This window comes from Pongo abelii, chromosome 1 (genome assembly GCF_028885655.2).
Source record: "Pongo abelii isolate AG06213 chromosome 1, NHGRI_mPonAbe1-v2.0_pri, whole genome shotgun sequence".
NCBI lineage: Eukaryota > Metazoa > Chordata > Mammalia > Primates > Hominidae > Pongo > Pongo abelii.
This window is the reverse complement of record NC_071985.2, coordinates 179,281,347-179,306,540: the sequence shown is the minus strand read 5'-3', so window position 1 is coordinate 179,306,540 and position 25,194 is coordinate 179,281,347. Positions and strand designations below refer to the sequence as shown.

General features: G+C 39.7%; 1 protein-coding gene across 13 annotated transcripts in view; it reads right to left on the bottom strand.

Annotated features, from left to right (window-relative positions):
- IFT25 (intraflagellar transport 25) overlaps positions 1 to 25,194 on the bottom strand; it is a 30,140-nt gene that overhangs the window by 4,612 nt on the left and 334 nt on the right. For 2 of the 13 annotated variants that reach the window (XM_054534570.1, XM_063712294.1), the window contains exons 1-5: positions 24,797 to 24,949; positions 19,209 to 19,321; positions 10,397 to 10,503; positions 8,717 to 8,785; positions 4,226 to 4,269 (exon numbers count right to left, since the gene is read on the bottom strand). In XM_054534570.1, coding sequence (XP_054390545.1) covers positions 4,226 to 4,269; positions 8,717 to 8,785; positions 10,397 to 10,503; positions 19,209 to 19,306 — 318 coding nt within the window. In that variant the 5' untranslated portion in view covers positions 19,307 to 19,321; positions 24,797 to 24,949. Of the gene's footprint in view, positions 1 to 1,872; positions 2,084 to 4,225; positions 4,270 to 8,197; positions 8,285 to 8,716; positions 8,786 to 10,396; positions 10,504 to 19,208; positions 19,322 to 24,446; positions 24,614 to 24,780; positions 24,953 to 25,194 lie in introns of those variants that run through there. The other 11 variants (XM_024257441.2, XM_054534607.2, XM_063712350.1 and 8 more) reach the window with 11 other exon arrangements.

The following is a 25,194-nucleotide window of genomic DNA, read 5'->3' as shown; positions in this document are numbered from 1 at the left end:
TGTAAAGTTCCCCACCAATCTTTGAATTAATGCTCATCCACTGATTGTTGCCTATATCAATGTTTAATTTCATGCAAATCAATAACTTTTCTCCTTTTTTTTTTGAGACAGGGTTTTGCTCTGTCACTCAGGCTGGAGTGCAGTGGCACAATCATGACTCACTGAAGCCACGACCTTCTGGGCTCAAGCAAACCTACCACCTCAGCCTCCCAAGCAGCTGAGACTGACTACAGGCACGTACCACTCTGCCTGGCTTTGTTATTTTAAACTTTTTTTGTAGATATGGGGTCTGGCTATGTTGCTCAGGCTGGTCTCGAACTTCTGAGCTTAAGCCATCCTCCTGCCTTGGCCTCCCAAAGTGCTGGGATTATAGGTGTGGGCCACCATGCCTGGACTAATGATGATTCTCTAATTCTATCATATCTTCCACATTAATGAGCAGGAATTCTTCTGCAAAGCACTTTCTCTCATCTACCAGGGTTATCCAGTAACTCTCAAATATAGTCTGTACATGATAGATGCCCAATTCTTTCCTTTTAAATACAAATATTCAAATGAGTAATTCTGCCCTAGTTACATCCCATGGAGTCCAATGAGGGTTTTGTTTTGGTCTTTTATTTTTTCTCTTCTATCAATATGGATTCACTTTTAAATATATTCAGTACGGTTGTAGTCAACTGTAAATTTTTTTTTCCTGCTCAAATTGCTTTTTTTTTTTGCTAATAAGAGTACTTTCGTGTTAGCTTCTGTATCCTCTTGACATTATCCATTAGTCTACTTTCTGGCACAACAAAATGTCCCGGGCTCATCTTGTCTATTCCTTGTCACACTTTTGGAATTGGCCATTCCTCCAAAGAGTCTTGGTTCCAATTAATGGGAAAGGTATTTAGAGATCACAATTTGGGTACTTGATGTGCTCACTTATATTTGGATGTCACTGCTTCTAGATCTTTTCATGGACTTAAGAAATAGTATTCTTAAATAAGAGAAAGAGGGCCGGGTGTGGTGGCTCATGCCTGCAAACCCAACGCTTCGGGAGGCTGAGGTGGGCAGATTGCTTGAGCCCAGGAGTTTGAGATCAGCCTTTACTCCAGCCTGGGTGACGGGGAAAGACCTTATCTCAAAAACAACAACAAAAAGTAAGATTATGTGTTTCCTAACCCTTCTCTGAGGTTTTCAAACCAGAACAAATAAAAGTAAAGGCCGGGTGCAGTGGCTCATGCCTGTAATTCTAGCACTTTGGGAGGCCAAAGTGGGCAGATCGCTTGAGCTCAGGAGTTCGAGACAATCCTGGGCAACATGGTGAAACCCCTTCTCTACAAAAAATACAAAAATTAGCCAGGCATGGTGTTATGCACCTGTAGTCCCAGCTACTTGGGAAGCTGAGGTGGGAGGATGGCTTGAGTCCAGGGGATGGAGGTTGCAGTGAGCCAAGATCGAGCCACTGCACTATAGCCTGGGTGACAGCTAGACCCTACTACAAAAAAAATTTTTTTTTTAATTAAAAAGTAAAATCACTTGTTTTACAGGGCCCACCTCAGGTTCCATGACCTCAGTGAAACCCTTCCATAAGTACTTTCTCTTTTCTGACCTCTTACATTGTTTACTGTCTATATTGCTCACTTAGTCCTTTGCATCCATCAATCAATTAAAAAATTAATGCACTACGATCTGAAGAGCACCAGAGTGGATGCTGTGGGGATGCAATGTATTACCCATTAAATTTTCATGTGCAGTCACTTCCTTGATTAAGCTATATACTGAAGCCAAAGCTTTCTCATTTCCCCCATGGTGGCCAGTACTGCTGACTGATAAAAACAGAATTCCTTTACCCCAAATATTGAAAAGAATGTAAATAAAAACTGAAACAAATTGATAAAAATCGTTTTAATGAAGTATATCAGTGACAACTTCCTGTTTAAATAAATATATTGTTAAAAAATCATGCAAGAGCATTTTGTTATCATTATGAGGAAAGATTTGAGACTACTGTTCCTTCTGCAGAAACGCTATGCACAGATGCAAAATGATCAAAGGCTGATACAATAATGAATCTCAAGTAAGTAGCAGAACCATCACGTGCCTGTATGGGAAAAAAATCAATATAAATGCTTTTAGCAGTGCTAGTTAACTGTTAACAAGCAGTTAGCAAAAGAAACGGCTTGATGCAAGAGTAATATTCTAAATATATAACAATATGTAAGGCCAGCTACACATAATAGTTGTGGTACATATCGGCTAAATACCAGCCTTGATTTGATGAAAAATAGCAACTGGAGCTAAAAACTGCAACTCTCATTTTTTGTAGGGACAGGGTCTCACTGTGTTACCCAGGCTGGTCTTGAACTAGCCTCAAAACTAGTCTCCCAAACTGCTGAGATTACAGGCATGAGCTACCATGCCCAGTTCCTAATTTTTTAAGTGTCGGCTGGGCGCGGTGGCTCACACCTGTAATCCCAGCACTTTGGGAGGCTGAGGCAGACAGATCACCTGAGTTCGGGAGTTTGAGACCAGCCTAACCAACATGGAGAAACCCTGTCTCTATTAAAAATACAAAATTAGCTGGGCGTGGTGGCACGCGCCTGTAATCCCAGCTACTTGAGAGGCTGAGGCAGGAGAATCGCTTGAACCTGGGAGGCAGAGATTGCAGTGAGCAGAGATAGCACCACTGTACTCCAGCCTGGGCAACAAGAGCAAAATTCCATCTCAAAAAAAAAAAAAAGTGTCTTTCTAAAGTATTTTTCATAATAAAGAAGTTTCCTTTGGTTAGTGTTGCCTCAGAATATACTACCCTGAAGCATGACTACATTTTTATATTTCTATAATTTCTCTGGAAAACAATTAGCCAATATATTTTAAAAGCTATAAGTATGTTTACAACCTTGCACCCAGTAATTCTATTCCTTGAAATTTAATCTTAGAAAGTAAGAAAAAAGGTGAAGGTCCCAGTAGCAGGAATATGCATAGATGTCCCCTGTGTATTACAGAGGGGACAAACTGTGTAATGACAGAGGGAAGAAAAAGAAAATTAGTTTAAATGTATGCCAACTGGCAAATGTTATTTTAAAATTGTACTTACGAAGCCTGTGATATAATACTAAGTTAAAAAAAAAAGACACAAAATTGTTCATACATTATTATTCTAACTGTACAGCATATGGTCAACAACTAGAAGAAAATAAATACAGTAAAAGTTTTTGTGACAGGGTAATAAAATTCTGGGTGATTTCCAGCCTCCCATTCCCCCTTGCTATTTTCCAAATTTTCTATAATGCTGTAACCCTCCACAGTGGAGTCCCGAAACAATATACGAAAGGTAGCAGAAGCTTACTAATCATAACCCACTAGGTAAAGACAGAAAAAAACAGGAAGATAAAATTCAGTAACATTAATCATTTTTCAGGACCTCACTGGCCTCCCCAGTACTTGGGTGAATTTTGGTGGGAGAGAAAGGAACTAATGGGATTCAAAAACTTCCCACAGAATTTTTTGAAACACTGATTTAATAGCAGCTTCTGGCAAGTTGTGAAGAAGTAAACTTAATGGATAAGGTACGATTTTAACCCTTATTTAGGGAAACCTTAATTAAACAAAGCACGACCACCTAATAAATAGATATTCAGTTGTTTTACTTTTTTGTGTTTGTCTAAAACCAGGGCCTGACCAACTACCAGGAATAGCCGAACTCCTGATGAGGCAGCAGCTTCCTCATCAACAGGCATTCATTTCACTTGACAAGCAAAGCCCAATGGAATGTTGTCGAAAAACACTGGTTGTCTTTCCACCTCATCTCTCTTTGGCTTATTTGTTGCTGATCCTATGCTCTAGTTCCCCTTATATGAATCTCCCTTGTCCTTTCAAGCTTAAATTAACATTCAATTTTGGCATCTCGACCTTTTTTCATTCCTATTTTAAAATGCCTACAGAATCAAATGAAAGAAAGCAAACCAAATAAATACTTCAAAGTAAATGAATGAGAAAAATAAAACAAGAAATAAATTAATTGTTTTATCTTGCCGTCACTCTCTATGAAAGGTAAGAGCCTAATTTATGAATGTACATTTAGCTTATATTATTATTGAGAATAACTTTCTCTACTAGTTGATTTAGGTACAGAACCTATAATATAATGAGAATATTTATTAACTATGACTATGGAGATAGGTTTAAAGTCTAAATACATTGTGCAGGTTAATTTTTAATTCTATAAAGTATATTCACTTACCACAATTTCTTCATTTTGAAGCTGCCCCCCTGTGTGTACCAAATCTAAAACATAAATGTAACAGAAGAAATGAGTTAAGGGTCAAAATACATGAGAATAGCTATTGAAATTTATGTTCAGCAAAATATGGTATCTGGTAAATTATGAGACCAGGTTTGAAGGAATCATCGTTTGCATGTTGAAATTTGATTTAAAAATAGAGGTATATGATATACAAGGCAAAAAAGATAAACTATGAGCTATAAAATATCCTAGTGAATATAAGCAAAAGGAAGTGCAAATGTCAATTATATTAATAGTAAAAGAATATAAGGAACTGATAAAATGTGAAAATTTCTTTTTAAAACATTTATTTTAAAAAATCCCCTTTTCAAGAAAAAAAAGTGAACATTTGAGGATCCAGCTACTAACAGAAAGGAGCCATTTTGCCGTACCCACGAGTAACAACTAGAGCTGAGTTTCTCAGTGAAACTTTCACTATGATGCATAATTGTGTGGCCCATGAAGTAATCTTTTCTGGTATCCAAGTTTTAAAAATGTTTCCTTATGTAATTTTAGAGCAGATTAATTTATTTGATCATGAGTTAATCATATCAAACATTCTTTTGGAAACATGAAAAGATTTAATTGCTATGATAGCTAATGACTGCTGGGCGCGGTGGCTCACGCCTGTACTCCCAGCACTTCGGGAGGCCGACGCAGGCGGATCACGAGGTCAGGAGATCGAGACCATCCTGGCTAACACAGTGAAACACTGTCTCTACTAAATATACAAAAAAATTAGCCGGGCATGGTGGCAGGCGCCAGTAGTCCCAGCTACTCGGGAGGCTGAGGCAGGAGAATGGTGTGAACCTGGGAGGCAGAGCTTGCAGTGAGCCGAGATCGCACCACTGCACTCCAGCCTGGGTGACAGGGCAAGACTCTGTCTCAAAAAAAAAAAAAAAAAAAAAAAAAAGATAGCTAATGACAGTATTCAAAATTAACTTCATATAAAATAATGTACACAATATAAAAGCCCCCTAGTATTAAAAGAGAAGTCTCTGTGTTTCCTAACCCTTTTCTGAAATAATGAAAATCAGTAATCTCCTTTACCCCTTCTTTCTCCTCTAGTCCTGCTTCCTAGAAGTAAACATTCTCAACTCTTTAAGCTATTTTTCCTGAAATTATAATACGCTTTTATTCCTTTTTGATAAATTTTTTACTGACTTTATATAGTATGGTAGGTGAAATTTTAGCTTTTTAAAACCGAAATCCCCTCTTCTTCCTCCTTCAACTTCTCCCTCTTTCCCTCCTCTCAAACTTGAAATCCTACTTGATGGTTACATTACTCTGTCTATCTAAAGGTTATTTACTCCTGAAATAAGTAATACATTATAATGATATTTTCTTTCTTGTACAACTCTATCACCAGAAATTAATAATAAACTTTTTCATTTGCTTGGTTTTTTTAGTTATGAAAAATTGAAAAATATCGGCTAGGCATGGTGGCTCACACCTGTAATCCCAGCACTTTGGGAGGCTGAGGCGGGCAGATCACAAGGTCAGGACATTGAGACCATCCTGGCTAACACGGTGAAACCCCATCTCTACTAAAAAAAATACAAAAAATTAGCCAGGCATGGTGGCGGGCACCTGTAGTCCCAGCTACTTGGGAGGCTGAAGCAGGAGAATGTCGTGAACCCAGGAGGTGAAGCTTGCAGTGAGCCGAGATCACGCCACTGCACTCCAGCCTGAGTGATAGAGTGAGACTAGGTCTCAAAAAAAAAAAAAAAAAGAAAAGAAAAGAAAAAAGAAAAATATCAAACATACTTAGGAGAGAACATAAAAAAAACTCCCACATATACCCATAAGCTAGATTTTATAATTACTAACATTTCATCATAGTGGATTTATCAATTTTTTTTTTTTCACTAAAGTATTTTAGGCCAGGTGTGGTGGCTCACTCCTATAATACGAGCACTATGGGAGGCTGAGATGGGTGGACCATTTGAGGTCAAGAGTTTGAGACCAGCCTGGCCAACATGGTGAAAACTCTGTCTCTACCAAAAATACAAAAATTAGCCAGGCATGGTGGTGCACGCCTGTAATTCCAGCTACTCAGGAGGCTGAGGCAGGAGAATCACTTGAACCTGGGAGGCAGAAGTTGCAGTGAGCTGAGATTGCGCCACTGCACTCCAGCCTCAAAAAAAAAAAAGACAAAAACAAAAACAAAAAATTAAAGCAAGTGCAAGTGTAAGACATTATTGACATTTCACCTCTAAATACTTTTTTGCTCTTTTGAGACAGGGTCTCGCTCTGTCGCCTAGATTGGAGTGTATTGGCACAATCTCAGCTCACGGCAACCTTCACCTCTCAGGCTCAGGTGATCCTCCTTCCTCAGCCTCCCAAGCAGCTGGGACTACAGGTGCATGCCACCACACCTAGCAAATATATATGTATATTTTTTGTAGAGATAAGATTTCTCCATGTTGCCCAGGGTAGTTTCTTGAATTCCTGAGATCAAGTGATCCGCCCACCTCAGCCTCCCAAAATGCTGGGATTATGGGCATGAGCCTAGCTTCCCCTAAATTCTTAATTATCCATTTCTAAATAATAATTCTTTATATAACCATAATACCACCATCATAACAACATTAAAAATAATGTTTTAATATAGTAAGAAACCCAATTCCTATTCAAATTTCCCCAATTGTCCCTTTTTATAATTGGTTTATTAAAATCAGAATTAAGTCTCTTTTAACCTTGAACTGCTTTCTCTCCCCCACACACATTCTTTAATGCCTTTGACTTACTGAAGAGACCAGGTCAGTTGTCCTGTACAATGTCCCACATTCTAGATTTTTTTTTTTTTTTAGAGAGGGAGTCTTGCTCTGTCACCCAGGCTGGAGTGCAGTGGCGTGATCACAGCTCATTGCAGTCTCAACCTCCTGGGCTCAAGTGGTCCTTCCATCTCAGCCTCCCAAGTAGCTACGATTACAGGCACATGTCACCATCCCTGGCTAATTTTTAAATTTTTTTTGTAGAGACAACATCTTGCCATGTTTCCTAGGCCAGTCTTGAACTCCTGGGCTCATGCAATCCTCCTCCCTCAGCCTCCCAAAGTGTTGGGGTTACAGGCATGAACCACTGTGCCCAGGCCCCACATTCTAGATTTTATCATCTTGTCTATTCCTGGTTTCACTTAATTTGTTCCTCTATCCTCTATATTTCTTATAGATTGGAAATTAGAGCTAAAAGCTTGCTTATATTCAGGGTTTGAGGTCTTCATTAATGTCTTGTGATCTTTGTCTTTTGTTACTTGTGGATCATTTGAAAACTGTGCATCATTTGAAAACTGTGTGCATGAGCCACACTTGTTGATTACTGGACTTAAATAGGGTGACCAGAAATGAGCTGGCCTTTGTCAGTATCCATAGGTCTTTTTTCTAGGGCCATTTAGTTTCTCCAAAGATGAATGTTCCAGTCTCCCAGCTGAGGGTATATTCTTGGCTGCTGACATTAATACCAGAACACAGGAAGGAGGCTGGTGTTCCCACTATTCAATATGTAGGCTTCCACTAGTATCCTATTTTCAACTCCATGTCTCACTCACTCCCTACTATATCTGGTCTCCTGAGCCTCAACATTCTATATTTTAAGTTGTCTCTTGAGGGTTGTGGTGGAAGTCTGTGGGATAAAGGAGTGGTCACCTAGTTTTGTAGGATGGAAGAAGGTACCTAGAGTCTGATTACTCTGTATATAGATGTTCAACTAATCATCCTTGTTTTCTGACCCAGGTCTCATTCATACTTCCCATGACACCTGTCGCCTTTGAGCTCTAGGCCTTTCTGGGGTTTTGTGTGGCAAAGTGGCTTGCTTCTTATTGACATGCTCCTTGTCAAGACCTTAGGTTATAACATAGTTCATTCAGCTAAAGAAGTTACTACTCTTCCATCTGCTTCCTCTTTATCATAATATACACTGATTTCTTACATTTGCTTTAGTTTGCTGGTTGTTTAATCTTTTGTCCTTGTAGGTTTATGCCTCTTTTTATTCCTTTACTATTATTTTCATGATATTTTGAAAGGGAAAATAGATAGACATATGAAGGCAAGAGGCTGTGTTTAATTAAGTAGAGGCTATCAATTCTGCTGGTGATATTTAAATAGTACCATTAATCAGGACAAAAGGAAAGAAGATGAGAAACTAATATTTATTGTCTATTATATGCCAGACACTAGTTCACCAAAACCTTAAATGATAGATATCATCACCATTTTCCTAATAAGGATTCTGAAACTGAGAAAAATTAAGTCACATGTTAATACTTATATAACCAGTAAATGAAGAAGCAGCTTTATATTCAAACCTGGGTCTTTCTAGACCCTAAATGTGTCACAAGGATCATTAAAGTCATCTTTTTTCACCAAAGTGCAGCTAGATGAGAAATGTAGAGTCAAAGGAATATTATCTACTCCTTCATGCTCAGAACAATGCTGGTGAAACACATACCTTTTTCAATCCATTGCTCAAAATCAACTGGCTCTTTAGACGTGCTTTTTTCAATCTTCAAGGTCTGTACTAACATTGTAAACAAAGTAAGTAAAGTGTTAATCTGGCTCTATGTTTTTGTCCCTATATTTCTTTTTCCCTCTGCCTGAGATTATCATGCACAGTGGAACTACATAGAGCACTGGGATCAGAAACATCACGGAAGTTACTCTGTATTTTTCCAAAAAACCCTATGGTAAAATACAGTCTTGTGTAACTAATCTTCCAAATGTTCGCAACCATACAACACAGAGCAAGTAGAGCTTTTCTGAATTTGGCATTATTCCGATTTTTTTGTGTGTACTGGCGATAATACTACTATTGGTGGTCTTGGTCATAAACATTTATGGAGAGCCTATGATGAGTCAAACATATTTATCCATTCACTTTTGACTACAATCTTATGAGAAAGGTATTTTAACCCACTTTACTGGTGAGAAAACAGGTTTAGAGGAGCCAAGCAAGGTGTTCAATGATATACAGCTAGTAAGTGCCAGAAATGGAATTCAAAAACTTTAGGTATGACTCCAGAGCCTCCACAATTAATGAGAGAAGAGACTTATCAGGAATACAGTCATCTTCCTTCTAAACTGGTTTTTCTCCACTGCTCCAGTCCAGTCTCTACCACTCCAGATCCATTCCTCCTCTTCTTTGTCCTGTTCTGTGCCATGAGGGGCTAACCTCTGTGGATTCTATCACCTGGATTCATTTACCCACTGGCTTCTGATTGGATTTGGCCAGTGGGAGACACCAGGGGGAGACTGGGGTGGGGAAGGGAGATCAGCCAATTTTATCTCCACTTCCTCCCTGCTTCAGTGTGACATCTTTGACAGTTTCTCCTGCCTGCAGCTCCTATTAGGCCCTTTTACACAGGATCCAGCTCTCACAAATCTCTGATAACGCTATTTCCTTCCCTTGTGCCAGGGCTAGTTACAGCTTTCTGCTATAGCTAGTTTCTGAGGGCCTCATCATTCCTTGCCTTGTGTGTTCCCTTAACCCAGGCCATAATTTTGCAAGTAGCCCCATCAATAGAGCCTCTTCATTTGAACCATCTGGGATGTATTCTGTTTCCCGCCATGATTTTCTCTGATACATTTTATCCTTAAATAAATAGGATTAGAATGATGTCCCAAGGGAGATTATCCCCCTAAATTCCTGAGAAAATGCCACTAGTAATTGAAGAATCTCAACTATCCAATGTAAATAATCAGAGTTATCAGATTTTCAACAAGAATTTGACAAATAACTCCAGGACAAATGAATCTAGAATAAAGATGTCATGGAACTTAGTGTTCTGGCAAGCTGGCGTCTTATGTTCCTAATAGGGCCTTTTGCCAAAGACTTTTACATAGTAAATTGCATGGAAATTATTATGTGCTTTGGAAGGGTTTCAAATTTGCAGTTTCAGAGAGGACAACTGAGCTCAAGGCATTTACCCCATAATCCCCATCCTTTCACCCCAGCAATAAAACTGGATTCCATGCTATAAAGAAAAACTAGTGTTTTGCCAAAAGTTTACATATATGCCTTCTGCCTGTGGAAAAAATGAAAGGATAATGAAAACTAAAATATTAGCCTTACCTGGAGCACCAAAAAAAAAAAAAAAAAAAGAAGAAAAAAATTAATGTAAGATTTGCTTACCAAAGTAACTTTGGATTATAAGCCTTTCAATCCTTACATGTTTGTGGAAACAAATAATGAATTCCTGGGGAAACATTCCTGTGGTGGTCCAAAACGTTTCTGGATTCCTATTGTTAATTTTAAAGAAAAAATAAGAATAGCCAAATATAAATGGTTAATCATAATATCTTATTGAATACCTGTTTTTTAAAATTAAATGACTACTGGATTCTCACATCTCCTTTCTGTTAATTCTGCCTCTAATCTCTCTCCAACTTTAATAATTCTTCTTTACTACTACCAGGTATTCTTTTCTAAAACACAGAAACGGAATTGATGTCACTCCTATCTAAATGCCTCAGTGGTCCCTTTATTGCCTATAATTCTAAACTCCTTCATATGGCATTTAAGACTGTACAATCTGGTTCCATCATTAAGTTACAGTCTCTTCCATCACTGTGGTCACACTGGGACACTTAAAATTCTGCAAATATGTTAGGCAGGCTCTTGCTTCTGTACCTTAGTTCATTCATGAGGTTTTTTTTTGACCTGAAAAACCCTTCTTCCCCTTGCATAAGTTCATTCACTTTCTGTTCCCATTTATCTAACCCCACCAAATCAGAATCACTTCCTCCCTCTTTTGCACTTATCTCATACTCAGCCTCCATCTCTACATTGGCACTTAATCTCCTGTGTTTCTATGGCTCCCACTAGATGCCGAGCTCTGAGTCCAGTTTCTTTCTCTTACTCACCTCTGTAACCCTACAACTGCTACAATGGCTCACCCATAGTAGACACATGCTAAATGTTTGTTCAAACAAAAATTAAAACATGCACTCAATTTTAAGTCATATATAGGCAAAATAGTATATATTATGGTTTTGACAACAGAAATAATCATTTCTATTTTAACTATACAAGCTTTTCTCTTTTTTTGGAAGTAAAATTTACCTACAGGGGAATTTACCTTAAGTGCATAACTTAGTGAGTTTTGATAAATGTATATGCTTATGTAACCAATACTTCAACGAAAATATAGAACATTTCCATGACTCCAGAATTTGCCTTATCTTTCCTTCCAGACAATCCCTACCTCCCTTAGGCAACCAGTACTCTGATTTCTATCACCATCAACTATGCCACAATGTTTTCATTTGTGATTTTGTTTGATATTTTTGTTGGATATTTTAATTGCTTGCAGCTTTTTACTATTAGGAACAAAGCTGCTATAAGTATTCTTGTACAAGTGCTTGTGAACATGTTTTCATTTCTCTGGGTAATTACTAAGAGTGGAATTGCTGGGACATAGGGTAAAAGTATATTTAACTTTATAAGAAACTGTCAGCTTTCCAAAGTGGTTGTACTATTTTGCACTCCATTTTCTTTCTTGTCATGTCTTTGTCAGGCTTTACTATCAGGATAATGTTGTTCTCATAAAACAATTTGGGAAATGTTTCCTTCTCTATTTTTGAGAAAGTTTGTGGAAGACTGGTATTTCTTCCCTAAATATTTGACCAAATTTAATTTCTATAATAGATATGAGGCTGTCCAGAATTTCCAACTGATCTTGTGTTATTTTTATAGGTTGAACTTTACAAGAAATCTATCCATTTCATCTAAGTTGTCAAATGTATTAGCTTAAATTTGTTCTTTATATATGATTCCTTTAGAATCTGTAGTGATATTACTTTCGTTCCTGGTTCTAATAAATTGCATTTTCTCTATTTCTTGGCTAATCTTGTTAGAGGTTTATAACTTTTATTAATCCTTTCAAATAATCAACTTTAGGCTTTATTATTTTTTCTAATAATTGTCTATTTTGTTGATTTCTGCTCTCACCTTTACTATTTATTTTCTTCTACTTACTTTGGGTTTAATTTGCTCATTTTTTTCTAGCTTCCTAAGGTGAAAATTTAGATTATTGGTTTTACATTTTTTTCCTTTTTAACATAAGTATATATGCTGTTACTTTCCCTTGAGACACGGCTTTAGCTGCATCCTACAAATTTGGTATGTTACATTTTCAACGTCATTCTGTTAGAAATACTTTCTAAGGCCAGGCATGGTGGCTCACTCCTGTAATCCCAGCACTCTGGAAGGCAAAGGAGGGTGGTCACCTGAGGTCAGCAGTTCAAGACCAGCTCGGCCAACATGGTGAAACCCCGTCTCTACTAAAAAACACAAAAATTAGCCGGGTGTGGTGGCACATGCCGGTAGTCTCAGCTACTTGGGAGGCTGAGGCCCAGGAGGCATAAGTTGCCATGAGCTGAGACTGCACCACTCCACTCCAGCCTGGATGACAGAGGGAGACTCCGTCTCAAAAAAAAAAAAAAAAAAAGAAAGATTTTCTAAGATCCCTTCTGATTTCTTTTTTGACCCATGGGTTATTTAGAAGTGCAGTGTTTAATTTCTAAGTTTTGGGGGGTTTTCTGAATATCTTTTTGTTGTTTATTTCTAATTTAATTATACAGTGGTCAGAGAACATACTCTCTAAGATTTTAATCTTGAAATATATTGAGACTTATTTTATGTTTCAGCACATTTCAGTGAATGTTCAACATGTTGGGTTTTGTTTTAAGAGACTGAGTCTCGCTCTGTCACCCAGACTGCAGTGCAGTGGCACGATCTTGGCTCACTGCAGCATTGACCTCCTGGGCTCAAGCCATCCTCCTGCCTCAGCTCCAAAAGGAGCTGGGACTACAGGTACACGTCACCATGACTGGCTAATTTTTGTGTTTTTTCATAGAGATGGAGTTTTGTCATGTTGTCCAGGCTGGTCTCAAACTCCTGAGCTCAGGCAATCCGCCTGCCATGGCCTCCCAAAGTGCTGGGATTACAGGCGTGAGCCACCACACACGACCCATCAATAAGTTCTTGTTCCATGTTGTTGATTATAGTGTTCTATAACCGTCAACAAAGTCAAGGTTATGATATTATTCAGATCATCTATGTCTTTATTGATTTTCTGCCAAATTGTTCTATCATTACTGAGAAAAGGGTATTAAAATCTCTAACTATAACTGTGAATTTGTCTATTTCTCCCTTTCATCTGTCAGATTTTGCTTTATATAGTTTAAAGAACTATTATTAGGTCCATATACACTTAGGATTATCCTCTCTTCCTTTTTCTTTTTTTTTTTTTTTTTTTGAGGAGGAGTCTCACTCTGTTGCCCAGGCTGGAGTGCAGTGCACAATCTTGGCTCACTGCAAGCTCCGCCTCCCGGGTTCACACCATTCTCCTGCCTCAGCCTCCTGAGTAGCTGGGACTATAGGCATGCGCCACCATGCCTGGCTAATTTTTTTTTATTTTTAGTAGATACGGGGTTTTACTGTGTTAGCCAGGATGGTCTCGATCTCCTGACCTCGTGATCTGCCCGCCTCGGCCTCCCAAAGTGCTGGGATTACAGGCGTGAGCCACCACGCCCAGCTATCCTCTCTTCCTAATGAATGGACTCTCTAACACTATAAAGTGTACCCTTTGTCTCTGGTAATACTCCTTGTCTTATATTCTACTTTGTCTGACATGAGTATAACTACAGCAACTTTCTTATGTAAACTGTTTGTAGGATGTATCTTCTTTCATCCGTTTATTTTCAACCTATTCATATCTTTATATTTAAAGTGTGTATCTTTTAGACAATATATATTTGGGTCTTGGATTTTTATCCAGTCTGACAATCTGATATTTAACTGGAGTGTTTAGCCCCACTGACATTTAGTATAACTACTGCTATGGTTGGGTATAAATCTACCATCTTGCTATTCATTTTTGTCCCTCCTGCCTATTCTTGTCCTGTTTCTTCTCTCCTGTTTCTGAGTGAATAATTTTTTTAAAATTCCATTTAATTCCTTTTTTTTTTTTAGCTATACCTCCTTTATTAGAAATTTTTGAAATAGCTGCTCTCTAGGTTACAACATAAAAACCTCATGATAGTCAATTTACACTGAACATCACTTTTGTGCCATTGTTGTCATATATTTTACATATATAATATATCCCATAATACAGTTTTTTTCATTAAGTGGTCAGTTATCTTTCAAAAAAATTAAAAGAGGGAAAAAAAGGCAGTCTTTTATATTTACCCAAATATTTACCATTTCCAGTATACTTAATTTCTTCTTATAGGTTTGATTTTCCATCTAATATTATACCTCTTCAACCTGCAGAATTTCCTTTAGCATTCCTTATGATGCAGGTCTACTTGTGATGAAAAATGCTTTTATCCTATCTTCATTTTTGGAAGATAGTTTAGCTAGACACAGAATTCTGGGTTGACAGGGTTTTTAAATATTTGCTTGTTTCTCCCTTCCCCAGTATTTAAAAGATATTGCTCCATTGTTGTCTGGCTTCCACTGTTTGTGATGTAAAGTCAGCTGTCATTAGCACTATGTTCCTCTGTATATAATAGTTTTTATTTCCTTCTAGCTATTTTAAATATTTTTTTCCCTTTCTTTTTCAGCAGTTTGACTAAGACACAATGTCTGTATTTATCTAGCTTGGGGCTTGCTGAGTTTTTTGGATCTGTAAGTTGGTATTTTAAAATAAAATTGGGAAAAATTCAGCTCAAAAGTAGAAACAACCCAGATGTCCATCAACTGATGAATGCGTAAATAAAATGTGCTATATCCATACAATGAAATCTTGACAATAAATAAGAATGAAGTACTGATATGTGCTACAACATGGATTAACCCTGAGAACATGTAAGTGAAAGAAACCAGGCCAGGTGTGTTAGCACATGCCTGTAATCCAAGCACTTTGGGAGGCCGAGGCAGGTACGTTGCTTGAGGTCAGGAGTTCAAGACCAGCACAGCCAATATGGTAAAACCCTGTCTCTACTAAAAATACAGAAATGAGCCAGGTGTAGTGGTGCACACCTGTAGTCATAGCTACTTGGGAGGCTGGGGCATGAGAATCACTTGAACTCAGGAGGCAGAGGTTGCAGTGAGCTGAGATTGCACCACTGCACTCCAGCTTGGATGATAGAGCAAGACTCTGTCTCAAAAAAACAAAAAACAAAAGAAAGAAACCAGTCACGACTGGGGGTGGTGGCTCACGCCTGTAATCCCAGCACTTTGGGAGGCTGAGGCGGGTGGATCATGAGGTCAAGAGATCAAGACCATCCTGGCCAACATGGTGAAACCCCATCTATACTAAAAATACAAAAATTAGACGGATGTGGTTGTGCCTGCCTTAATCCCAGCTACTCGGGAGGCTGAGGCAGGAGAATCGCTTGAACCCAGGAGGCAGAGGTTGCAGTGAGCCCAGATTGTGCCACTGCACTCCAGCCTGGGTGACACAGTGAGACCCTGTCTCAAAAAAATTAAAAATACATCTAACTAAATCTTGTAATTATGTATAAGGAAGTCATCAAAGTGGTAGTTTTCTTTTAAATACGAATTTATAACTAACACCTATTTTACACGGATTATCTCATGTGATTTTTTTCTCAATTCTGAGGTCAGCAGGAAAGGTGGTATTATCCCCATTTTTCAGATCAGTAACCGAGGCTCAAAGAGTAATATATGTACTCTTTGACCAAGATAACACATAGCTCACTTACCCCAGGAATTTTAATTCTAAATATAGTATTCTTCTACACTACACCAAAAGGACTGTTTTTCTCTCTTCTTTCTCACTTTGCTTTTTTTTTTCCTAGTGTAGAACTTCTTTTCCCCTTTTTCACTGACACATTAAACACAAACAGCAGAGGAAAAGTAGAAGTATAATCATTTTCTTGTTTTAGAGATGCAGTCTTGCTATGTTGCCCAGGCTGGTCTCAAACTCCTGACCTCAAGCTATCCTCCTGCCTCAGCCACTATGCCCAGCTATTTATTTAACTCCTATTTCTGAAGGAATGGAGAGTTTGGAGCAGGGCCATAAAACAATATTCCACTATCCTGTAGGGACACATTTATAGCACCATTTTCTCCAAATAATCCTATGGTTACTCTATTTAGATAAAGCAACTGTAAACAGAAAATAACTTCTTGTTTTTCTTTGAGACAGAGTCTCGCTCTGTCACCCAGGCTGGAGTGCTGTGGCACTATCTCAGCTCACTGAACTTCCACCTCCTGGGTTCAAGCGATTCTTGTGCCTCAGCCTCCCGAGGAGCTGGGACTATAGGTGCATGCCACCACACCTGACTAATTTTTTGGTATTTTTAATAGAGACAGAGTTTTGCCAAGTTGGCCAGGCTGGTCTTGAACTTCTGACCTCAACTGATCTGCCCACCTCAGCCTCCCGAAATGCTGGGATTAAGACATGAGCCACCGCGCCTGGCCAGAAATTAACTTTTAGTGTCTACAATATACAGTCTAATTATATTTTCTGGAACTGCATATGGATTAAAAGTCCCCGATGTATTCTGTTCAGTTATCAGGACAGTAATTACATTACTCCATGTTTTCCCGTACTAAGAGTTTTTGTCTAATCTAAAAAATATTATGTCCTTATTCATCAAGATGGACTGACAGAGCCTAAAATATTAACTGCGATATATGATAGCTAATCTTGATGTTCTATAAACACATAAACATACTCGCTTGAGAGAAAGATCACCAAAGTAGTGCAGGGTAAATTGATCTTGCCTTAGAAAACTAATCTATCTCCAATCAGAATCAAGGAGTGTTTCTGGAAAGTCCTCTATTTCTGGCAAACAACTTAAGGCAAATCTCAGTTCTGTGTATCCTTAAAGCAGTTCCCATATTAATTTTTCTACTCCAAGACAGAGTAGGATAGTAACTATTACCTGAATTTCAGGAAGTAAACAACTAAGAAGAAGAAAGAAGGGACACAGGCAAAAAGCAGATATTGAATTTTTTATTCAAACTAAGTTTGAATTAACCTAGTGTAGCACAAAGATCCCTGAAGTACAAGTTAGAAGACATGAGTGTCAGTTGATTCTGCCTCTTGCTTATCTGTGTAATTTTGAGCAAGTCATTTTTATTTTGAGCAAGTCATCTGATCATTCTTTTCTTCATCTTTACAACTGAGTTGAAAATACTTTTTTGTGCTTCTTATTCCCCAAGATTACTGTGAGGGTCAACTGACAAAGTATCTATGAAATTATAAAGCCCTATGCAAATGTACAGTAATATGTGCATATATATGTGTTTATATGTATGTGTGTATGTGTGTAGACTTTGATTACTTTTCAGTATTAGTCAAGTTTGACTCACAGAAATAGTCTCTGACTTACAGGAATTCACAGTTGAGAGAGGGAACGAACATTAAAAATAAACAATACAATAAAGGAAAAAGTAAGGTAACAGAAGTATATACCAAATGTTACTGGAGCCCAGCAAAGAGATAAACGAATCTGAGGAGAAAAGTCAGTTGCCATAAAGATTACAACTATGCTTCAAGGAAGAGGCTGAATTGCTAGAATTTCATCCAGATACATGGGCTTCAAGATACACAAAGAATCATGAAACCTCTGTTACAACTAGTGCTGCCTTCAATGATTAAAAGTAGTACTTAACCTCTTTAGACCTCTCTTACCACAAGTCTAAAATAAAGGGTTTTGGCAAAATAAACCCATAAGTCCCACCAGCCCTACAATTAGATGATTCTATGAGTCAAACTCTGTTCATTGTACATATACCAAGAAAGAGGGTTCAAGAAAGTAATAAGCCAGAACTATTTAAAAAGGAGTCCTCCACCAGGCAGGGGGCTCACGCCTGTAATCTCAGCATTTTGGGAGGCCAAGGCGGGCAAATCACCTGAGGTCAGGAGTTCGAGACCAGCCTGACCAACAAGGAGAAACCCCGTCTCTACTAAAAATACAAAATTAGCCAGGCGTGGTGGCGCATGCCTGTAATCCCAGCTACTCGGGAGGCTGAGGCAAAAGAATCGCTTGAACCTGGGAGGCGGGGAGGTTTTGGTGAGCCGAGATTGTGCCATTGCACTCCAGCCTGGGCAACAAGAGCAAAACTCCGTCTCAAAAAAAAAACAGAGTTCTCAGGTTGGGCTCAGTAGCTTACGCCTGTAATCCCAGCACTTTGGGAGGCCAAGGTGGATGGATCACAAGGTCAGGAGTTTGAGACCAGCTTGGCCAATACGGTGAAATCCCGTCTCTACTAAAAAATACAAAAATTAGCCAGGTGTGGTAGTGCACGCCTGTAGTCCCAGCTACTCAAGAGGCTGAGGCAGCAGAATCACTTGAACCCGGGAGGTGGAGGTTGCAGTGAGCCAAGATGGTGCCACTGGACTCTGGCCTAGGCGACAGTGAGACTCTGTCTCAAAAAAAAAAAAAAAAGGAGTCCTCCCATTCCCATTAACTGCTTTTTCTTGGAATCAGAAGTCTAAGAACAATATTTAGAAAAATATCTACCTAGAAAAAGCTCTAGCACAATGAAGAGTAGAAATTGGAAGGATATCAAAAAGGGGAGAAGCAAAACAATACATGATAGCAGGGAATGAAGCATTCAGTTCTGCAAAGATATCACTTAGACCAGTGAGGAAATAGGTAGTAAACAGGAAGTTACAATATTTACATTCTTATTCCAAGAAAAACGGAGTAAAACCATAACCAGACCTTAAAATTTACACTTCCATAAAATGAAGTCATTTGAGTTTTTGCCTTGGTAAACCACTTCTAAAAAAACCTATTTGTATCAAGAGTTCAGTTTAGGCATTATAAAGAAAAGGATAAAAAACCTAAATATACACAACTCAATTAGTTTCAGAAATGGTATCAAAAGTGGATATCAGGTAATCCACTAAACATTAAACTATGTTTAATAGGGCAAGTTGTTATAAAACACAGTCCAAGTACTCAAGGGATTCACCGATTTAAGACTGTAAACAACAAAGTATAGTAACTCTTACCCATCAATGATATTTTCAGGTGGGTGTTTTTCATCACTTGATGTAGCTAAAATCACTTCGGACCCTTCAGAGCTCAGACAGAGATCAATTTTTCTCATCTTAAAGTGTTTAATCTGCAAATTAAAAAATAACAAAAAAAGCAACTTCTTGATTCTCTAAACTTTATCTGAGAAAACGAAGTGAGAAGGAAAGGCTGTTGCCTAGCAGATGGTTTAACAAGCTATTCAACATGTGGGAGGGACTCTAACATGTTTGTTTACGTAAGAAACCTCTCCCAGGGATAATCTATAAGACATGACTATTTCTGCTATTCTGCTTCACAAAATAAGTCCCTGACTACCCTAGCCAAACAAAAAAACAAAAACACAGAGGTACAGGAAAAAGGTCAACCGAGGAGAACAACATGGAATACCATAAAAATACTCGATTAATATGAAAGAAGGCAGAAAAAGAGAAACAAAAGAATAAAGAAAAATGGGACAAATAGAAAACAAATAGCAACAACACAGATTTAAGCAAAAATACATCAATTATTCCATTAAGTGTTAATAAACACTCAATTATTAAATTAAAAAAAAAACTAAATACTGTTTTCCAGAGACACATTCTAAATATAAAGATACAGACTAAAAGCAAAATGACAGAATAAGGTATAAAGTCTTAATGTCTGGCAAGCTAAATTTCCCTACTTTTCTTAAAATTTTTAAAAATTTTCATTATTTTATGTTTTTTTTTTTTAGAAATAGGGTCTCACTCTGACACCAAGGCTGGAGTGCAGTGGAGCGATCATGGCTCACCACAGCCCTGAACTCCAGGGCTCAAGTGATCCTCCCACCTTAGCCTCCCAAGTAGCTGAGACTACAGGTATGCCACTATGCCCAGCTAATTTTTAAAAAAATTCTCTGTAGAGGCCAGGTGTGGTGGCTTACGCATGTAATCCCAGAACTTTGGGAGACCAAAAAAAATTTTTTTTTCTGTAGAGATGGGGTCTTGCTATGCTGCACAGGCTAGTCTTTTTTTTGAGATGGAGTCTCACTCTTGTTGCCCAGGCTGGAGTGCAATGGTACGATCTTGGCTCACTGCAACCTCTGCCTTCCGGTTTCAAGCAATTCTCCTGCCTCAGCCTCCTGAGTAGCTGGGATTACAGGCACCAGCTACCACGCCCAGCTAATTTTTGTATTTTTAGTACTAAATTTTGTATTTGTAGTAGATTTCACCATGTTGGCCTGGCTGGTCTCGAACTCCTGACCTCGTGATCCACCTACCTCAGCCTCCCAAAGTGCTGCGATTACAGGCGTGAGCCACCGCGCCCGGCTTGCACAGGCTAGTCTTAAAACTCCTGGCCTCAAGTGATCCTCCTGCCTCAGCCTTTCAAAGTGCTGGGATTAAAGGCATGCGCCACTGTGCCCGGCCAATATCAATATTTTATAAAAATGTATTTATTCTTAGTTTTTGTTTATTAGCATAAAGTTCACTTTCTATTACATTTTAAAAACTAGTATTGATAGTATTAAAAGTGTGGTAACATTGGTAAGAAATAAAAACATATATTTTAATTTTTTGTGCCTTTTTTCTCTACCAATCTTACCACAGCTTTCGACACTATTGATACCAGAGAACCAGTCAGTGTGGGATGAACATTGTCAAGCCTTAGTTTTAAGAGGAGAAAGATGGTGAATTCTGTAAATACAGATTGATAAACTTGAATGCTAATTCTCAACAAAATCCTAAAATTATTAAATTTCATTATTAAAATGGTAACCTTGAAAATGTAACCAAGGAAGTACTAAAATTGGAAGTAGCAGTAACATTAGTTTACAAGCTATACCAAACCTATATATTTCTGTTTTTCTGATGGAATTCCTACCCATTTGGAACATGTTCTAAACATTTCAACAAAGCTTCAGACAAGGCTTCTCAAGATACAATGTGGACCCGACAGAGAAACATGAATTGGGTGATAGCTAGTACTCTAGGTAGATATTTCTAACTCTGAGTGGCTATACTCAAAGAATGATGATTAATGGAAGAAAATGAACTTGTGGAGGACTTCTATCCTTATCCTACTCAACATTTTTATTAATTAAGGATGCACAAAGTATGCTTATCAATTTTGCAGACACAAAGCTGGGATGTCAGCTGATATGCTAGGTGACAGAATTAACATTCAAAAAGAAATGAGCAAGCTAGAAAGATGACTTGCAATGAGTAAGATACTTAATAAGGATAAAAGTAAAAACCTATACTCAATTTTGAAAAAAATCAATCATACAGGGTTGGTCTAAATCAGGGGTTAGCAAACTACTGCCTGTGAGCCAAATCTAGCCTGCCATCTGTTTTTATATGGCCCACAAGCTAAAAATGTGTTTAACATTTTAAAATATTTTTTAAAATCAAAATACTCTGTGACACACAAAAATTACATGAAACTCAGATTTTAATGTCCATGAATTATATTGGAAAGTGGCCATGCTCATTCACTTATATATTGCCTATGGCTGATTATATGTTACAGTGACATAGCTGAGTCACTGTGACAGACTATAAGGCCCATAAAACCTGAAATATTTACTATTTGGCCCTTTACAAAAAAGTTTGCCAACCTCTGATCTGATAAAACATATAGGGTTTGGTTGACCACAAAGTCAATATAAGGCAACAGTGTACTCTATCTGCCCCTAAAGGTAATGGAATGCTATCTTAGAGTTAAGGAAGTATCCCATTCCATCAACATTTTTGAACACCAATTGAACAAAGGGCCAAGCACTGTGCTAGTATTGCAAAGATGAATACAACAACCTAAGTGACTAAGACTTGGTTCTTGCCTTCAAGCTCAGAGTCAAGGAAGATGAATAAGCATGAAACTAACAGTATAATATACTACGTGCTAACATCGTCTGACGCACATCCAGAATATTGTATTCAGTTCTGGGTAGTACGTTTTAAGTAGGACATTGTCAGGCGTGATATTTTTCAGAGGGCAGTAAAAAGTTCATGATGATCTATAAACCGTATTACATAGAAAAAGATGAAAAATAGAAATGCGACTACAATTTTTACTCTCAGTGGTGCTCACAAATGGAAAAAAGATTTAAATTTCTTTTTCTTACACCTCCTGGGGTGTGAACTGGACTCAACAAATGCACATTTTAAGCAGGAAGACTTTGGAGAGACAAGGACTTTCGTGCAAAGTAAAGATTTTAAATTTCTTTCATCCCTGAAAACGTCCAAGAAAAGTCGATAAAAGATCATAATCTATGGAAGAAGCCAAAGAAATCTACGGAGGAAGCCAAAGAAAGGATCCCTGCATTGGTAGTTCTCTTAGGCTGAGTCAGATTTTAGGAAAGGTAGACTGGGAATAGATAATGAAAGATCTGAAAAGCCAGGTTAATGGCAATGAACTTTATCCTGTACTCCAGTGGTTCTCAACTGGACTGGGGGTAGATTTTGGCCTCCAAGGGACACTTCAAAACATCTGAAGTTTTAACTGTCACAGCTTGGGAGGGACAATGCTGCTAAATATACCATCATATACAGGACAGCACATTCTCAAGTAATTATTGGTCCCAAGTATAAATAGTGTAAAGCTGGGGAAGCTATGCAGTAATCTATTTGGCGGTGGAAATGTGAGGGTTGGAGATGTAGGGAGAGAACTTTTATTTATTTATTTTTTAAGACAAGGTCTGGGCTCTATGGCCCAGGCTAGAGTGCAATGACGCGATCTCGGCTCACTGCAACGTCTGCCTCCCGGGCTCAAGCGATCCTCCCACCTCAGCCTTCCTAGTAGCTGGGACTACAGGCATGCACCACCACGCCCGACTAATTTTTTTGTTTTGTAGAGACGGGGTTTTGCCATGTTGCCCAGGCTGGTCTCTAACTCGTGAGCTCAAGCGATCCGCCTGCCTTGGCCACCCAAAGTGCTGGGATTACAGAAGCCAGTCACTGTGTCCAGCCGAGAACTTGTTTTTTAAAAAAGAGTTACACTTTAGGGTTGATATGGAGCAGATGAATAGGAAAGAATGTACTCTCCAAATGTTCAGTTCTTTTCTTACCTCACATTCTTAAGTTTTCTGAAAGAAGCAAACACATGTTTTAATACAAAACTTATTTCACTCCTTCTATATTCACCATTATCCTTCCTATTTCCTCTTTTGGGTAGAATTACTTAAGTAGAAACGGCAGAGACTTGGTTTTCTTCAAGGTTCTTCATTGCAGTTAATGAGAAGAGGCAACCAACCTTAGAGAAATCCACACAATGCCGGGCCCGGTGACTCGCCTGTAATCCTTACACTTTGGAAGGCTCAGGCGGGCGAACAGCTTGAGCTCACAAGTTCAAGACCAGCCTGGGCAACATGGTGAAACCCCGAAACCCTCTCTACTAAAAATACAAAAATTAGCCGGACCTGGTGGCAGGCGCCTGTAATCCCAGCACTTTGGGAGGCCCAGGTAGGCGGATCACTTGAGGCCAGCAGTTCAAGACCCGCCTGACCAACATGGTGAAACCTCGTCTCTACTAAAAATATAAAAATTAGCCGGGTGTGGTGGCGGGGGCCTGTAATCCCAGCTACTCCGGAGGCTGAGGCAGGAGAATCTCCTGAACCCAGGAAGCGGAGGCTCAGTGAGGCCAGATCGCGCCACTGCACTCCAGCGTGGGCGACAGAGCGATTATGTCTCCAAAAAACAAAACAAAGTGCAGGTTTGGGAGGTAGTCTAATCCCCCACCCCTTTAGAGCAAGGCAATTTCCTCAGGGCCGCAGTTTACCAAAGGTGGTACACTCTGGGGTGCTATCCTTTCCATTTTTTAAAATCGCTGACCCTGGAATTCCCTGATGCCTTATCCTGTCTTCTAAACTAGGGCCACTGGTTTCGTCCCCAGTTCACCCTTTCATCGCTAGCTCACATGCCCTTTGTGGTCCTTCTTTCCCCAAACCTCTTCAGGTCAAGTCCTTAGAGGACCTTCTCCCTGACCAGCTCCCTTGGTTCTGGTGCTACAGCTGGACTCCTCACGCTCTTTCTTCAAGCATCATCCATTGGGAACGTGGTGTACTTTAGAAAACGCGGACCCGGCCTACGGCTTCTGTCTCCACGGGGCCAGGGCCACGGCTTCCAAGACAAACCAGCCCTGGCACCACCTTCTCACCTCCATCCCAAACCCTCCTCCTCAGTTCAAGGTCCTAAAGCCTCAGACTTGTGGAGGCCCGCCCCAAATTATGTAAAGACTATATAAATGCCCCCGACCTTAGGTATAATTCATAGCTAGATGTGTTATGTTGCGGCTGACAGCTTACATCACATTTTGGTAGACTAATTAATTTCGATTTACAACTGGTTTTCCCTTTTGGGGGGTCAAGACGCGATTTCTGGCCTCAAAGAGCTTCGTGGGTTGGTACTGGAGCCTCCAGGGTCTAGAGAAGAAGGCGGGTCCGCGTCAGACCTCCCGCGGCGGCCCTTCCACGCCTCCCGCCGCGCGTCTCTTCACCACCCCTCCACTGTTGCTCCCTTCCCACCAGCATCCCCTTCCTTCTGCCTTGCCCGGCCAGGCCCCCACACCCCCTGGTGCCAGCCTGCCCACCCCGCTACCCGCTCGCCTGGGACTCCCGTTAGCTCTGGGCGCCGGATCTTCCGGGCTCGAAACCTCCCTTGCGCCCCGCCCCACGCAGAGCGTCCCGACCCGCAGCCCCGCCTCCTCGCCGCGGCCTCGGCGGAGTCCGGGGTCGCGTGCGCTCCAACTCCGAAATCTTCGCGCCACGCCTCCCACAAGCACCGTCCCACCCTCAGCCCCGCCCCCTCGCCGCGGCCACAGCTCAGTTCCCGGGCGCGCGCTCCTACTCCGATCTCTTCGCGCCACGACTCCCACAGGCCCCGCCCTGCCTCAGCCCCGCCCAGCCCCCCCGCCGCGGCCTCTGCGGAGTTCCGGGGCGCGCTCGCTCCTACCCCGAGCTTTTCGCGCCACGCCTCCCAGAGGCCCCACCCCGCCTCAGCCCCG